Here is an 18,603-nt window from a genome sequence, read left to right as displayed (position 1 = left end):
TAAACTGTATCATCAACAATTACACTAAGGAACTATTTGGGTAGAGATTATAGGCAAGAATAAGAAAGTTGTTATTGGCGTCTTGTATAGACCTCCTAAACTCAGCATTGAGAAGACTGATCCCTTGATTTATGAAATTCACAGAGCGTCTAGGTACAAAAGCGTTGTTATCATGGGAGATTTTGATTATAGAAACTTTGGCTGGGAAACTTTAATAGGAGATCAGGAAACGAAGAAATTCCTCTATGTGGTGCAGAATAATTTCCTAAAACAAATTATTACCGACCCGAAGTGGGAGGGGGGGGGGAAATACCCTGGACTTACCTTTAACTAATAATGAGGACCTAATGAGCAACGTCTAGGCTCTAGTGATAATCAGGAAATGAGATTTAATATCATTTGGGAATAATTAAAAAAAAAAAAAAAAAAAAAAATCGAATAACGTCCAAGTACCAGACTTCAGAAGAGCAAACTTTGACAATGTTAAAACCTATTTGAAATACATTATGAAAAGTTATAGGGACTTTTCGGACGTTTCAGACATTATATATATATATATATATATATATATATATATATATGTATATATATATGTATATATGTACATGTACATATATACATACATATAAATATATATATAAATATATATATATATATGTACATATATATATATATATATATGTACATATATATATATATGTACATATATATATATATATATATATACATACATGTATATATATACATATATATATATATGTATATGTATGTATATATATTCATATATATATATAAATATACATACATATATAAATATGTATATGTGTATATATATACATATTTATATATATATATATATATCTATATCTACTGTATATGTACATATATATATATACATATACATATATATATATATATATATATATATATATATATACATATATGTATATGTAAACACACATATAACTTTATATATCTACATACTTATATATATATATATATATATATATATATATATATATCCACCTCTCTCTCTCTCTCTATATATACATATATGTATATATATATATATATATATATATATATACATATGTATGTATATATTTGTATATATATATATATATATATATATATATATACATATATATATATATATATGGAAATAGACTCATCCACTGGGATTCGAACCCTTGCCTAGGCGTCTTACGTCTTATAATGCAAAGACCTTACTGACCATGCTATCTCGACCCTTCAAAACGAAACGACTTGGTTCACGGTCCAGTCGTTCCGCCGAGGGCACTCGGACAGACCATGCCCTCGGCGGAACGACTGGACCGTGAACCAAGTCGTTTCGTTTTGAAGGGTCGAGATAGCATGGTCAGTAAGGTCTTTGCATTATAAGACGTAAGACGCCTAGGCAAGGGTTCGAATCCCAGTGGATGAGTCTATTTCCAAAAATTGTCAAATGATAAAAACATATATATATATATATATATATATATATATATATATATATATACATGTTTTTATATATATGTATAAATGTATATATATATATATAAATGTATACATGTATTTATATATATGTACATATATATATACATATATATATATATATATATATATACATATATTCGTGAAGCGTGGCAGGAGATTCTCTTTTAAGCATATTCTGTTGAAAACGACAGCAAATTCATTAGAAATTATTTTTTTTCTTAAGCTTTCTAGCTTTCGGAAAGTAGATTTCTGGGGAAATGAGAGGGGAAGAAGCAAATTTCCAATTGACATTGGTAACTTATATTAACACAGAAGTCTATGTTATATACAAAATAAATGAAAATAAACAAAACACAGTATAATAAACCCAAGACGGTCTTGGGTTTATTATACAAGGGAAAAGGGGACAAGTCTGAATGTAGTAGTTTCAGAGGGATTAGCTTAAGTGTAGTTGAGAAGGCTTATGGGAGGATCTTGATTGAGATGATTAGGAGAGGAGCAGAGGGAGTAATTGGTGAGGAACAGTGTGGATTTAGGATGGGTAGAGGTTGTGTAGATCAGATCTTTGTGTTAAGACAAATATGTGAGAAAGCTATAAGAAAGGAGAAGGATGTTTTTGGGGGTTTTATGGATCTGGAGAAGGCTTATGATAATGTAGACAAAAAGGCACTGTGGGAGGTTATGCAGATATATGGGATAGGAGGAAAGCTTCTAGGAGCTGTAAAAAGTTTTTATGAGAGTAGTAGAGCTTGTGTCAGGATTAGAAATGGAGAGAGTGAGTGGGTCGAGGTAAAGGTGGGACTTCATCAAGGATACGTTATTTCGCCCTAGCTTTTCAACTTATACATGGATGGGGTGGTGCGAGAGGTAAATGCAAGGGTAGTGGGCAAGGGATTGGAGATGGTTAAAGAAAATGGAGAAAAGTGGGAGGTGAGCCAGCTGTTGTTTGCTGACGACACTGCGCTTGTGGCAGGATCGGAGGAGGGACTGAGGAAGTTGGTGACAGAGTTTGGTAGAGTATGTGATAGAAGAAAGCTAAAGATAAATGTGGGTAAAAGTAAGGTGGTGAGATGTACAAGGGGTGAAAGTGGCAGTAGACTGGAAGTGAGCATTAAGGGAGAGCGACTGGAGGAAGTGTATAGTTTTAGATGCTTGGGTGCAAATGTGGCAGGAAAAGGTGGAGTGAAGATGGAGGTAGAATGGAGATTGAGAGAAGCGAGTAAATGCCTTGGTGGATTGAAGAGTGTAATGAGGAATAGACATTTGGGAATGGATGCTAAGAGGAGACTGTATGAAAGAGTGATTGTGCCAACAGCACTGTATGGGGCAGAAACATGGAACATAAGAGAAGAAGAGAGAAGGAGTTTGAATGTGTTTGAGATGAGGTGTCTGAGAAGTGTGATGGGGATTACTAGGCTAGATAGAGTGAGAAATGAGGAGGTGAGGAGAAGATCGGGGGAAGAAAGGGGGTTGGGAGATAGGGTTGATAAAAGAGTATTAGGATGGTTTGGACACATGGAAAGAATGAGTGAAGAAAGACTAGTAAAAGAGGTATGGAAGGCAGATGTGGAGGGAGTGAACATTAAGGGACGTCCTAGGATGAGGTGGATGGATAGGGTGTAGGGGGCTTTGGGGAAGAGAGGAATGTCTGTTGAGGAAGGACGGGAGAGGACAGAAGACAGGGGTGAATGAAGAATGGTTGTATATGGATGATGTTGTGATGCATAAGGTGGAATGGACGGGGCGATGGGGGGTGAGGTAGTATGTGTTAGCAAAATTTGACGCAGCCCGAAGGGATTTCTCCCCGTCCTCTCCTTTTATGCATGGGGGGATGGAGAGGGTGGGTCGCCGATTTAATAAAGCGGCCTTGCTGTGGATATGCTGTGGATATGCTTCTGACCCAGGGCAGTGGACAAGGTGCAGGGATGACCCGTCATCCGGGGAGGTGCTAAAATAAGAGGGAGGGTGGAAGGGTGTGGATTGTATTCAGGGATGGAATGGGTGGAAATGATTTTATGCCTTTTCCTTTTTGGCTACCCCCCTTGTAAGGGGAAAAAAGCCTTGGTATATGTATGTATGTATGTATATATATATATATATATATATATATATATATATTACATATTTATATATATATATATATATATATTTATATATATATATATATATATTTGTGTGTGTGTGTGTGTGTGTGTGTGTGTGTGTGTGTGTGTGTGTGTGTGTGTGTGTGTGTGTGTGTATACATATATACATATATGTATATTCTGTTGAAAACGACAGCAAATTCATTAGAAATTAATTTCTTTCTTAATCTTTCTAGCTTTCGGAAAGTAGATTTCCGGCACTCTACCCTCTCTGCAGCAAACATTAAATATCCTCACCAGCCAGTCCACCATCACTCTATCTCCTTTTTTTTTTAGACATTCTGCATGGCATCCATCCAGACCATGTGCCTTACCTTCTTTCATCATCTTAACAACTGCCTTCACTTCATCCTTCCTTATTTCTCCTCCATTTTCCTCACTCATCACTCTCATTTTCTTAGCATTTCTCACTGCAGCTATCTTTCCCTCCCTATCCTCCTTCACATTTAGCAACTCCCTAAAATATTCTGCCCATCTTCCCCGTACTGCCTTCTCTTCCATTATCATCTCTCCATCTGCACCTTTTACCTTTTCTTCTCTACTTGATTCGTCTGTATATACATATTTGCATATATATATATATATATATATGTATATATATATATTTGCATATATATATATATATTTGCATACATATAGAAATATATATATGTATATGTATATATATACATATATACATTTATACACACACACACACACACACAAAGATAGATATATATACAACCATATATATATATATACATATAAATCTATATATATATATATACATATATATATATATGTATATATATATATATGCATATACATATATACATTTGTATATATATACATATATATATAAATATGTATATATATATATATATATATATATATATATATATATATATATATATATATATATGATAGAGTATGAGCAACGTTGTAAGGGATGAAAAGACAGAATGGAAAAACCAGCTGTGTACAACAGGGCTCAGTTTTGGCTTCTATAATGTTATGACAGAAAAAGATATATAGCTCTGCAAACTTGTTTACTGATTATACAAAGATCACAAAGGTGAAAAATGAGGAGGATTGTAAAATGTAGGAAAGAGTCCTGGATAAGGTATATAAGTGGAACCAAAAGTAAAAAAAATAGATTTTAACACAAATCCAAAATTAGTATTTATCCATCTGGGGTATTGGCTGCTGTTATTGTGGCAAAGTAGCATGCAGTTGATACTTTAGGGTCTATATGGGGCGCCCCTACGGACCAGAGCCACACATCATTTTGTCTATGATAGAGGAAAACTCTGTTCATAGAGAAATGATGACACTTTTATACTACGACTGTCCCTCCGTTATGCTGTCCTCCAACCCCTTGTTGCTGTCCTGTACCATTTCTCTGAGTATTCCTTTTCTGTGATGGGGGAATTCCCTGTGGTGGGGGAAAAGAATACTGCCACCAAGTATTCCCACTTGGATCGTAAGAGCGAGAAGAAAGGGACGGGGAGTGGGACTAGGCATCCTTCTCCTTGTAGCCCCACAGGGGCAATTCCTAAAAGTAAAAAAGAAGGCATAAGAGGGGCTGGAAATCCTCGGACCAGCACCCTAAGGTTTGGGTCTTTTAATGTGCGTGGATGTGGTACAGATGAGAGTAAAAGGGAAGAGATAGGTAGTATGTTTGTGAGAAGAAAGATGGATGTGTTGGCTTTGAGTGAAACTAAGTTGAAAGGGAAGGGTGAGTGTAAGTTTGGGAGTGTAAGTGGGAGGTTATCAGGAGTGAAGAGAGGTCGAGGGAGGGAAGGGGTGGCTATTCTAGTAAGTGAAGAGATAGGTAAACGGGTATTGGAGTGGAAGGAGGTCTCCTCAAGGATAATGCGGATGAAGGTGAAACTGGGGAAGGAGATGTGGGTCTTTGTAAGTGCATAGGGGCCTGGCAGTGAGAAGAGTGTAGAAGAAAGGGAGGCCTTTTGGATAGATCTAAATGAGTGCATAGAGGATTTGGGAAGAAATGTCAATGTGATAGTACTGGGAGACCTTAATGCTAGGGTGGGAAATGGTCCAATCGATGGAGTGGTTGGGAAATGTGGAGTTCCAGGAAAGAATCGTAGTGGAGAGTTAATGGTGGAAATGTGTCTAGAAAGAGAGTTGATGATAGCAAATACAGTGTTTCGGAAGAAAGTCAAGCATAAGTACACATGGGAGAGGGTGGTGGAGGGAAGGGTGGTAGATAGAGCGCTAATGGATTATGTAGTGGTAAATAGGATTATGATAGGAAGAGTTAAGGATGTACATGTGCTAAGGGGAGAGGGTGGGGGAATATCAGATCATTTTTTGGTGGAAGGTAAGTTGAAAGTGGAGGATAGATGGATAAAGAGGAAAGGGACAAAAGGTAGGGAGGTGCTTAGAGTGAACTCTCTAAACGAAGAGGAAAAGGAGAAGGAGTACGGAAAGAAACTGAAGGAGGAGTGGGAGGGAGCTAAGGGTAGAGTAGAGCTGGGTGTGGAGGAGGAATGGGGATGGTTCAAGGAGGGAGTCATAAAGTGTGCAAGGATGGTGTGTGGAACAAGAAGGACAGGGGGAAATAGAAGAAAGGGTAGTGAATGGTGGGATGAGGAAACAAAGAAGGTTGTAGAAGAGAAGAAGCGAGCTTTCACAGATTGGTTACAAAATAGGACGAGGGAGTCATATGAGAGGTACAAAGAAAAGAAAAGAGAAGTAAGGCAAAAGGTAAAGGTTGCAAAGAGGAGAGCAGATGTGAAATGGGGTAAGAGTTTGACAGAAAATTTTGAAAGTAATAAAAAAATGTTTTGGAAAGAAATTAAGAGAGGAAGAGGAGGCGAATCAAGTAGAGAAGAAAAGGTAAAACTTGCAGATGGAGAGATGATAATGGAAGAGAAGGCAGTACGGGGAAGATGGGCAGAATATTTTAGGGAGTTGCTAAATGTGAAGGAAGATAGGGAGGGAAAGATAGCTGCAGTGGGAAGTGCGAAGAAAATGAGAGTGATGAATGAGGAGAAGGGAGGAGCCATGCGGAATGTCTGAAAAAAGGGAGGTACAGTGATGATGGCCAACACGCTTATCGCCAACGTAACTATATGAGAAATTTGCTAGTGAACAGCGACATCAATCAGACAATCCTTGATCTCGATAGTCAGATTGACTATGAGTTCTCATGGTTTTATACCATCGATAGTCGAGCGGTGTAAGGCGGGTGTCTTGGAAGTTTGGTTCCAGGGTGTAGCGGGTTCGAATCCCGTGCGCTACTGTCAAGGATTGTCTGATTGATGTCGCTGTTCACTAGCGAATTTCTCATATAGTTATGTTGGCGATAAGCGTGCAAGGGATTCGTTCCGGTCCTTACCCTTCCTACGAGTGCGGTTGACCATGGGGTGAAATGGTGGTTAATGGGGTGTAGTGTGCGCCCTCCCCAATCTCGATAGTCAGATTGACTATGAGTTCTCATGGTTTTATATTGTCGATGGTCGAGCGGTGTAAGGCGGGTGTCTTGGAAGTTTGGGTCCAGATGCAGCGGGCTCGAATCCCGTGCGCTACTGGGAAGGGTGAGTGTAAGTTTGGGAGTGTAAGTGGGAGGTTATCAGGAGTGAAGAGAGGGCGAGGGAGGGAAGGGGTGGCTATTCTAGTAAGTGAGGAGATAGGTAAAGGGGTAGTGGAGTGGAAGGAGGTTTCCTCAAGGATAATGTGGATGAAGGTGAAACTGGGAAAGGAGATGTGGGTCTTTGTAAGTGCATATGGGCCGGGCAGTGAGAAGAACATGGAAGAAAGGGAGGCCTTTTGGATAGATTTAAATGAGTGCATAGAGGGTTTAGGAAGAAATGTCAATGTAATAGTACTGGGAGACCTTAATGCTAGGGTGGGAAATGGTCCAATCGATGGAGTGGTTGGGAAGTGTGGAGTTCCAGGAAAGAATCGTAGTGGAGAGTTGATGGTGGAAATGTGTCTAGAAAGAGAGTTGATGATAGCAAATACAGTGTTTCGGAAGAAAGTCAAGCATAAGTACACATGGGAGAGGGTGGTGGAGGGAAGGGTGGTAGATAGAGCGCTAATGGATTATGTAGTGGTAAATAGGATTATGATAGGAAGAGTTAAGGATGTACATGTGCTAAGGGGAGAGGGTGGGGGAATATCAGATCATTTTTTGGTGGAAGGTAAGCTGAGAGTGGAGGATAGATGGAGAAGGAGGAAAGGGACAAAAGGTAGGGAGGTTCTTAGAGTGAACTCCTTGAATGAAAATGAAAAGGAGAAGGAGTACGAAAAGAAGCTGAAGGAGGAGTGGGAGGGAGTAAAGGATAGAGCAGAGATGGGTGTGGAGGAGGAATGGGGATGGTTCAAGGAGGGAGTCTTAAAGTGTGCAAGGATGGTGTGTGGAACAAGAAGGACAGGGGGAAATAGAAGAAAGGGTAGTGAATGGTGGGATGAGGAAACAAAGAAGGTTGTAGAAGAGAAGAAGCGAGCATTCACAGATTGGTTACAAAAGAGGACAGGGGAGTCATATGAGACGTACAAAGAAAAGAAAAGAGAAGTAAAGCAAAAGGTAAAGGAGGCAAAGAGGAGAGCAGATGTGAAATGGGGTAGGAGTATGACAGAAAATTTTGAAAGTAATAAAAAGATGTTTTGGAAAGAAATTAAGAGAGGAAGAGGAGGCGAATCAAGTAGGGAAGAAAAGGTAAAAGGTACAGATGGAGAGTTGATAATGGAAGAGATGGCAGTGAGGGGAAGATGGGCAGAATATTTTAGGGAGTTGGTGAATGTGAAGGAGGATAGGGAAGGAAAGATAGCTGCAGTGGGAAATGCGAAGAAAATGAGAGTGATGAGTGAGGAGAATGGAGGAGAAATAAGGAAGGATGAGGTGAAGGCAGTTGTAAAGATGATGAAAGCAGGTAAGGCACCTGGTCTGGATGGATGTCATGCAGAATGTCTGAAAAAGGGAGGTTCAGTGATGGTGGACTGGTTGGTGAGGTTATTTAATGTTTGCTGGAGAGAGGGTAGAGTACCGGAGGACTGGAGTAGTGCCTGTATAGTTCCTCTTTACAAGGGAAAAGGGGACAAGTGTGAATGTAGTAATTTCAGAGGGATTAGCCTGTTGAGTGTAGTAGGGAAGGCTTATGGGAGGATCTTAATTGAGAGGATTAGGAGATGAACAGAAGGAGTAATTGGTGAGGAACAGTGTGGTTTTAGGACGGGTAGAGGTTGTGTAGATCAGATCTTTGTGGTAAGACAGATATGTGAGAAAGCTATAGGAAAGGGGAAGGATGTTTTTTGGGCTTTCATGGATCTGGAAAAGGCTTATGATAGGGTAGACAGAAAGGCACTGTGGGAGGTTATGCAGATTTATGGGATAGGAGGAAAGCTTTTGGGAGCTGTCAAGAGTTTTTATGAGAGTAGTAGAGCATGTGTTAGGATTAGAAATGGAGAGAGTGAGTGGTTTGAAGTAAAGGTGGGACTTCGTCAAGGATGCGTTATGTCGCCCTGGCTGTTCAACTTATACATGGATGGGGTGGTGCGAGAGGTGAATGCTAGGGTAGTGAGTCAGGGATTGGAGATGGTTAAAGAAAATGGAGAAAAGTGGGAGGTGAGCCAGCTGTTGTTTGCGGACGACACTGCGCTTGTGGCAGGGTTAGAGGAGGGATTGAGGAAGCTGGTGGCAGAGTTTGGGAGAGTATGTGATAGAAGAAAGCTAAAGATAAATGTGGGTAAAAGTAAGGTGATGAGATGTACAAGGGGTGAAAGTGGCAGTAGACTGGAAGTGAACATTAAGGGAGAGCGACTGGAGAAAGTGGATAGTTTTAGATACTTGGGTGCAAGTGTAGCAGGAAAAGGTGGAGTGAAGGTGGAGGTAGAATATAGATTGAGAGAAGCGAGTAAATGCCTTGGTGGTTTAAAGAGTGTAATGAGGAATAGACATTTGGGAATGGATGCGAAGAGGAGACTGTATGAAGGAGTGATTGTGCCAACAGCACTGTATGGGGCAGAAAAGTGGAACATAAGAGAAGAAGAGAGAAGGAGTTTGAATGTGTTTGAGATGAGGTGTCTGAGAAGTATGGTGGGGGTTACTAGGCTAGATAGAGTGAGAAATGAGGAGGTGAGGAGGAGAACAGGGGTGAAAAAGGATTTGGGAGATAGGGTTGATGAAAGAATATTAGGATGGTTTGGACACATGGAAAGAATGAGTGAAGAAAGACTAGTAAAAGAGGTATGGAAGGCAGATGTGGAGGGAGTGAACATGAGGGGACGTCCTAGGATGAGGTGGATGGATGGGGTGAAGGGGGCTTTGGGGAAGAGGGGAATGTCTGTTGAGGAAGGAAGGGAGAGGACGGAAGACAGAGGTGAGTGGAGAATGGTTGTATATGGATGATGTTGTGACTGCATGAGGAGGAATGGGCGGGGTGGGTGGGGGTGGGGTAGTATGTGTGAGTAAATTTTGACGCAGCCCGAAGGGATTTCTCCCCGTCCTCGCCTTATATGCAAAGAGGGATGGAGAGGGGGGGTCGCCGATTAAATGAAGCGGCCTTGCTGTGGATGTACTGTGTCTTGCGACACTGCTTCTGACCCAGGGCGGTGGGCAGGGTGCAGGGATGACCCGTCATCCAGGAGGTGCTCAGATGAGAGGAAGGGTGGGAGGGGTGTGGAGTGTATGTAGGGATGAAATGGGTGGGAGTGTTTTTATGCCTTTCCCTTTTTGGCTACCCCCCTTGGAAGGGGGAAAAAGCCTTGGTATATGTATGTATGTATATATATATATATATTCATATATATATATATATATATATATATATATATATATATATATATATCAAATGTTACGTACGTCAAGGTTAGTCTAAGGGGGGAACATACATAACATTTCGAAGTGAATGAATTTAAAGCATACAATAACATTTAACAATATTTATTACCAACTGACATTCCCAACAAATACAATTAAACTTAACATTAAATTAGACTTATCTTAAATTAACTTAACGCTATTCAACTTGACCACTAGGAACTTGAACAAATTAAGAACTTGAGTACACAGAGAACTTGGTTCCTTCCGCAACGCCCTACGTTACCAGCACCGAAGGGATGATGAGTAGTCCGATATCGTCTCTCGTCCACCAACACCAGGTTAGAAGCGAGTGTATTCAGCTTACAGCTGAGACTGACTCATGGGGCGGTGAACCCTCATTTTATAGGAGAGAGTCGAAACCTCAGGTGCTTCGAGGGTTTGAAGCCGGCTCGATGAAACATGGTGCGACGTGGCGGGGTGTGATTCAGAAGTGTCGTAGTGGTTGTTAGGTGGTAATAGGTGGTTAGTAGAGGTATACCTTACACTCCCCCACCATTAAGACGCCGCCACATCGGGATGTAGAGGCGGTGAGTGAGAATAAGATGGTTTATATACGGCTCAGGGTATCGGCCAATACGTTTTGGGATCCGGTGATATGGTGGATGTCTATGTTAAATGGTTGAAGGAACAGAGACCACCGAAGCATCCTTTGGTTCGAAGTTTTGTTACGGTGTAGAAAAGTCAGAGGGTTGTGGTCGCTGTATATTTTGAGAGGTTTTATGCTAGGTTAAAGGTAGCACTCAAACTTCTTGATAGCAGCCACTATAGCCAGTAGCTCCTTCTCTACAGTAGAATAGTTGAGTTGATGGACGTCTAGTTTTGCAGAGAAGTAGGCCACTGGGTGAAGAGTGTCTATGTTCTCCTGGAGAAGTACAGCTCCAATAGCGACATCACTAGCATCGGTGTGGAGAACGAAGGGTTTAGTGAAGTCTGGTGACCGTAGAACTGGATCCCTTGTAAGCATCGCCTTAAGATGTTCGAACGCGGCTTGACAATTTTGTGTCCACTTGTATGGAACAGAACCGCTGGTCAGCTTGGTGAGAGGAAGTGCAGATTCGGCGAAGTTCGGGCAGAATCTCCGATAGTACTCTGCCATACCCAAAAACCTCATGAGCGCCTTCCGGGTAGCGGGAACAGGATACTCCATGACAGGAGAGATGTTAGCAGTTTTGGGTCGAACGATGCCTTGCCCAACTTCATGTCCAAGATACGTCACTGTAGCCTTTCCAAAGCTGGTCTTGGAGAGTTTGACAGTCAGGTTGGCTTGGCATAATCTGGATAGCACAGCATCTACCTGTTGGAGGTGTTGTTGCCAGTCATGAGAAAAAATCAAGATGTCATCTAAATACACCCCCACACCCTTTAAGTCTTGCAATAGGTAGTTCATTGCCCTCTGAAAGGTGGCCGGACTATTCCTCATTCCGAAGGGCATGACATTATAATGATAGAGGCCAAATGGTGTTGTAAAAGCAGAGATCAATTTAGCCTCTTCTGTTAAAGGTATCCGATAGTAACCTTTCATTAGATCTATTTTAGTAATGTACTGGGCTGTTCCCACCTCGTCAATTAGGTCGTCAACGCGGGGTAATGGATATGCGTCAAGAACAGTTATAGAGTTGACTCTCCTATAGTCCGTACACAGGCGAAGTTGACCTCCCTCCTTCGGCACCAGCAGGCACGGCGAAGCCCAGGGGGATTGACTCGGGTTGGCCAATCCGTGGTCGAGCAGGAAGTTGACCTCACTCCTCATCTGCTCTCGCTTCTGGTGGTGGATTCTATAAGGATTGTGCCTAATAGGAGAAGATCCAGGTACAAGCTTCACGTCATGAGTGGCAATGTTGCAGATGCCGGACACATCTTTGAAGAGAGAGTCATATTTGTGAATGATTTCAGTTACATCATTGGCATGTTCATTCGTGAGCTGACTGAGGTAGGGAACTAGGTTACCAAGTATATGCGAATTATCGGTAGGATGGGAGTCAATGTTCGGTAAAATCTTGTCAAAATTAATGTACATGGCATTATTAGGTGTATGAGACATAACATTAGGTACAGTATTCACGGCTAACACTTGTTTCTCATAGTCTAGTAGTGGGCTAGTGGTCTTATATGGTTTAATTAGGTTCACATGAATATGTTGGGTAGCCTTGCGACGGTCGGGTGTTGAAATTACATAGTTAGAATCTGATAGTTTCTTAGAAATTTTGTATGGTCCATGATATTTAGCGCTAACAGGTGAACCAGAGATAGGGATGTATGCCAGGACTAAGTCCCCCTCTTTGAACTCTCTGACCAAGGCTTTTGAGTCAAAGTTAGTCTTCATTACAGACTGGGCATGAGCTAGGTTAGTTTTGGCAAAAGAACGAACTTTATCCAAGTTAGATTTAAGAGAGGTAATGTAATTGTTTACCGTGACTAACTTTGTAGAAGGTAAGGAGATCAAATGATCTTTGATGACCTTGAGGGGTCCTCTTACCTTGCGTCCAAAGAGCAACTCAAAAGGTGAGACCCCTAGGGATTCTGATGGTGTTTCCCTTATGGCAAATAGAAGAAATTGCAGGCCCTCATCCCAATCTCTGTCTTCCTCACAGCAGAACTTCCTAATCATAGATTTCATAGTCTGATGAAAACGTTCCAAGGCCCCCTGCGACTGAGGATGGTAAGCTGTTGATAGAGTTTGTTTAATACCGAGCAGCTTTAGAACTTCTGCAAATAGAACACTGGTAAAATTGCTACCTCTGTCTGATTGGATTTCTTCTGGGATTCCAAAGGTCGTGAACAAGTTAGTGAGTGTATTAGCAACAGTTTTAGCAGAGATATTCTTAAGAGGAAAAGCATCAGGGTATCTTGTAGTTGGGCAAAGTGTGGTGAGAATGTACTGGTTGCCTTTCTTTGTCTTTGGGAGAGGTCCAACAATGTCTATAATTAATTCACTGAAAGGCTCAAAAGGTACTTTAATAGGCTGCAATGGATATGGTGGTATAGTTTCATTAGGTTTCCCAACAATCTGGCATGGGTGGCAATTCTTAACAAATTCAGCTACATCTTTTTTCATGCCAGGCCAATAAAACTCATTCAGAAGGCGAAGATATGTCTTCCTTATTCCTAAATGACCTGAGAGACCTTGGTGAGCTACTTCCATTATAGGAGTTCTCAAGCTGGTGGGTAATACAATTTGGTGACATTCTGCCCAGGTGTCATCATCTGATAATTGCGGTGGTCTGTAAAGTCTCATGAGGATGTTATCATGATAGTAGAATGATGGAGGATGTAGAATATCTTCCTTGGGAACTACTTTAGAGTGTAAGGGAGTTAGAGTAGTGTCATTCTGTTGTGCTTCTAATAAACTCTGTTCAGTGAATATTTGTGGAATAGCACTTGGAGGAGGAAGGGGTGAATGTGTAGGTGTGTCTTTTAATTTTTGGGATCGGGTTACCGCACAACTAGGGAACAAATTTGGCTGTTCTCGCTCTAACTCATCAGTAGGGTTATGCGTTAAGGGAGTGTCACTCAAAATGATAGGAGCAGGAGTTTGTACAAGTCCACCAGCTATGTCATTACCAAGAAGTAAACTACAGTCTGGGATAGGAAGGGAAGGTTGTTCGCTCACCGCCACCGTTACAGGTCCCTGAACAATGCCGCAGCTGAGGTGCACCCGAGCTAGTCTCAAAGGAAACTGGCTGTTAAAGTCATAGAGGTACACACTTTCGCCGGTATAATTGCTGTCTATACCAGGAACAGATGACTTTAGTATAACCGTCTGGGCAGCAGCTGTATCTCTCACGATACGAATGGGGTGCACCTCGCCACCATCCTCCAGAGACACGGCACCAAGTGAACGGAAAGGCTGAAAGATATCGGCAGTTTTACTGGTTGGCACAGACAGAATTGCAGCTACAGGTTTGCTGGGAGCAGTAGTTTGTGACACTTTACATTTAGGGTCTGGGCATTGTTTTATGTGGTGTCCACGTCTTTTACAAAATGAGCAGGTTAGATTTGTTTTTAAATTACTCTGATCTACCAGCTCACCATCCTTAAACCCACTATTAGACTTTACATTATGCTGGAGCACTCTCCTCTCCCTGGTGGGCGAACGATGGACCAGGGAAAACACATCAGACAACTGTGCGGCCTTAATCAGGTCATTTTCTCCCCTATCGATGAGGTGCATTTTGATAGAGTAGGGAATCTTTCTTATAAATTCCTCTAATGCTATAACATTAACAAGTTCATCAAAAGTATTAACACTGGCTGACTTTAACCACCTCTTAAGACCCCTTAATTTCTCAGAGGCAAATTCATGGTAAGTTTGATACTGAAGTTTATTAAGTGACCTAAATGCTTGTCTGTATCCTTCTGTACTGATTGAGTACGAAGCTAGAATTGCTGCTTTAACCTCGTCATAATTAGTGTTATCGTCCACATTATTACATACTTTAAGTGCTTTATCAGACAGCTTAGGTTTAATAAGCCAAACCCAGTCAGGTTTAGGAATTTCAAAGTGTAGAGCTGTGGATTCAAATTCCCTAAAGAAAGACTCAGGATCACTATCAGGAAATGTAGGTATAAGCTTGACATACTTCAGCAAATCAGTCTTAGTTTTAGGAGAGTTGGCATTGTTTTGAATGTCTAATTGCTTAAGTTGAAGTTCATGAGCCCTTTCCTTTTCTCTTTCTTCTCTCTCCTTTTCTCTTTCTTCTCTCTCCTTTTCTCTTTCTTCTCTCTCCTTTTCTCTTTCTTCTCTGTCATAGTCTATTTGCATTTGTTGAGACATTAGCTTCACTTTCTCTAGTTCAAGTAATAGATTAGGATCTGAAGTCTGTAACGAACGTGAAGCTTCGAGGACATCTTTATCCCCTAAGTGAGCTAGAATTAGAGCACGTAGCTCATCTTTCCTTAAGTCAGGTTTGAAAGAGATATTGAAGGTCTTTGCTATATACTTTAAATCGTCCTTACAAATATTAGTCTCTTTGAATTCTTGGATCTCTGGGTTACCCACAAACTCAGTCGCTTTGAAATCACTCTGCTTAGCCATGGTTTAAATTTAAAAGATTCCGTACTCTATATATATATATATATATATATATATATATATATATATATATATATATATATATATATATATATATATATATATAAGTGAAACCTGCTTAGAGCCTGGCAAGTTAACTCGAGAATAAGCTAAAGGCCTTACAGGTATCATGAAGTTTATCACCTGGCATAAACTTAAGTGGCAAGACCGAATTAGGTTCTTGCAAGGTACGTTCTACTCGTAACAAGCCAAAAGGAAACAGGGGGACAGCAGCCCACACTACTGTAAAACAAGGGCCCTATTCATAGGTATACTCTGTAGTTTAAGTAAAAAGTAGAGTATTTGGGTTGGTCAAGTTACAGCGACGTAATCGTGCATAAAGTAAATTCACATAATTTATAGTAAGCAAGGAAAAGGAGTCACAATTGCAAGCTGTATGTGGGAGTACACCACTTCTGTCGGTAAGAACAATACATAGAACAACCTACTGTACTAACTACCCCTATTTGGCCATTTATAGAGAATTTAAAGCAGGTACAAGCAGGATTCACAATAAATGCACACAACGTATAGAGACGTTGCGGAGAGAAGTCAAGTTCCAGGTGAAAATATTTTTCAATTTCAAGTTAAATACAATTATTAAACTATTAGAGAGAATCAGAGTGATTACGATGACTTATTACGATCAACGAGTCAGATCCCGGACGGGCCCCCACAAATGTTACGTACGTCAAGGTTAGTCTAAGGGGGGAACATACATAACATTTCGAAGTGAATGAATTTAAAGCATACAATAACATTTAACAATATTTATTACCAACTGACATTCCCAACAAATACAATTAAACTTAACATTAAATTAGACTTATCTTAAATTAACTTAACGCTATTCAACTTGACCACTAGGAACTTGAACAAATTAAGAACTTGAGTGCACAGAGAACTTGGTTCCTTCCGCAACGCCCTACGTTACCAGCACCGAAGGGATGATGAGTAGTCCGATATCGTCTCTCGTCCACCAACACCAGGTTAGAAGCGAGTGTATTCAGCTTACAGCTGAGACTGACTCATGGGGCGGTGAACCCTCATTTTATAGGAGAGAGTCGAAACCTCAGGTGCTTCGAGGGTTTGAAGCCGGCTCGATGAAACATGGTGCGACGTGGCGGGGTGTGATTCAGAAGTGTCGTAGTGGTTGTTAGGTGGTAATAGGTGGTTAGTAGAGGTATACCTTACAATATGTATATATATATATATATATATATATAATATAAATGTGTGTATGTGTGTGTGTGTGTGTGTGTGTGTGTGTGTGTGTGTGTGTGTGTGTGTGTGTGTGTGTGTGTGCGTATATATATATATGTATATATATATATATATATATAAATATATAATATATATATATATATATATATCTGTATATATATACATATAGATATATATATATACTTATACATATAAATATATATATATATATAAATATATATATATATATACATATATATGAATTTATATATTTATATATATACATTTTTATATTTTATATATGTATATATAAATACACATTTATATATGTATATTTATGTATATATACATATATATATGTATATGTATGTACTATATATATTAGTAAATTTAGGAAGCAGGTTTTCGATAAGATATTTTCTATTAAATATTACAGCATACTTAGCCTTCGTGATCTTTTTCTTAACACTTTCAATTATTCTAATTATTCTCCTCCTAGAACTTGGTAAATAATAAATAATATCTTCGATCGAGTCCATAGTGGAAGTGAAAACAATAACACTACGACGGTTTGCCTATACCTTAGGCATCTTCAGGTAAGTTTTATTTCTAATGATACGTACATGCTTATAAATACAAATGTTACACATGATGGAATACTAGGAGAGATGGTGGTTTATGAGTGTTACAGGACTTTTCGTCTTCGTGGCGTGACGCGGGGTGTCCCGAAATTTCCAAATGTCCGCACGTGTTTTGCTGGATGTTAATATTTGGAATATATTTTCTTATGAAAACTGCCTTCAGACATTTCAGTTTTCTTTTATCGTTGGTCTTTTGGAATTAGGACTGTGTTTTCGTTTAGTTGGTCTCGTGATACGATAATGTTATGTGTTTTTGTGATGTGATTTTTTATGGGACCGTTTTGCATGTGAAATGTCAGCCTTTTGTTATAATGTTTGCGTTGTGAGGTCTATGTACTCTTTGTTGCAAAGCCTACCGTCTTTGTTAATATTGCATGAGTACTTATACAAACCGTGGTTTTGTTTTAATTTGTCTCTAGTGGCAGTCATATTATTTTTCATAACAAGAGACGAAATTCTTGGATTGCGGTAATAAATAATTGAATTCAGTTTATCCTCTTGTTTTTTGGGCTTACAGTTCTTATATATAATGTCTTTTAGTACTTTTTCATCTGTTTTATAAGCAGGGGACATTGTATTTTGGTAAAAAAAATGTATTCACCTTAATATCTACTTTGGTATTGTTGCTGATGGCTTTTTCCATATTAATTTTAATCTCTTTGTCAATGTGTGTCATGGTGAATCAATTATTAGTTAGAATTTGTTTTATTCTATTTAGTTCTTGGTGGAGAAGGAGCCAATTGGAAGAAATTTTAAAGGCTCTCGTGACATAAGAACGTATCACGTTAATCTTGTATTTGGATGGGCATTCACTCGAAACACATCTAAAAAAGGGATTTTGTTATCAACGCTCCTCTCGACGGTGAAACTAAGGCATGAGTTTTCTTCTATTTTTTTTTTAAATCATTCTAGTTGTTCCTCTCCTTCAATATCTACGAAAATGTCGTCAATATATCTAAGGTACATATTGGGTTTCTGGCTTAAACTGAAAGTATTGAGGACATTGTTCTCAAGATAGCACATATAGGTCTGAGCAAATAGTACACCTAAGGGACTACCCATAGCAACGCCATCAGTTTGGAAAAAAAATTTGCCTGAAGGGCATCTAAAGGGAACTTCTTTTGTACAAGTCCGTAGCATATTTTCTAGGGTGAGACGTGATATCTTCGGAGACTATCGTGATTGAAGACATTCTGTAAAATGATCTTAATGGTGTCT

At 39.7% G+C, this 18,603-nt stretch overlaps 1 protein-coding gene across 1 annotated transcript; it reads right to left on the bottom strand.

Moving 5' to 3' along the window:
- Positions 1 to 11,197: 11,197 nt before the first annotated feature.
- Positions 11,198 to 18,061, bottom strand: LOC143040775 (uncharacterized). Its single transcript, XM_076212208.1, has 3 exons — positions 17,987 to 18,061; positions 15,254 to 15,493; positions 11,198 to 15,106 (listed from the first exon to the last, which is right to left on the bottom strand). The coding sequence occupies exons 1-3, from the start codon at positions 18,059 to 18,061 to the stop codon at positions 11,198 to 11,200; spliced, it is 4,224 nt and encodes a 1,407-aa protein (XP_076068323.1).
- Between the last annotated feature and the right edge of the window lie 542 nt (positions 18,062 to 18,603).

This window comes from Oratosquilla oratoria, chromosome 29 (assembly GCF_046742065.1).
Source record: "Oratosquilla oratoria isolate Oo_2021 chromosome 29, ASM4674206v1, whole genome shotgun sequence".
Taxonomy (NCBI): Eukaryota; Metazoa; Arthropoda; class Malacostraca; order Stomatopoda; family Squillidae; genus Oratosquilla; species Oratosquilla oratoria.
This window is presented reverse-complemented; position numbering and strand designations above follow the sequence as displayed.

Excerpts from the sequence above, each read along its gene's own strand:
- LOC143040775 (XM_076212208.1), bottom strand. The coding sequence starts at position 18,061 with ATGACACACATTGACAAAGAGATTAAAATTAATATGGAAAAAGCCATC. Across the intron at positions 15,494-17,986 it reads ATACCAAAGTAGATATTAAG|AGTGATTTCAAAGCGACTGA; the intron begins GTGAATACATTT and ends ATGGCTAAGCAG. Across the intron at positions 15,107-15,253 it reads TATTACTTGAACTAGAGAAA|CAATTAGACATTCAAAACAA; the intron begins GTGAAGCTAATG and ends CTTCAACTTAAG.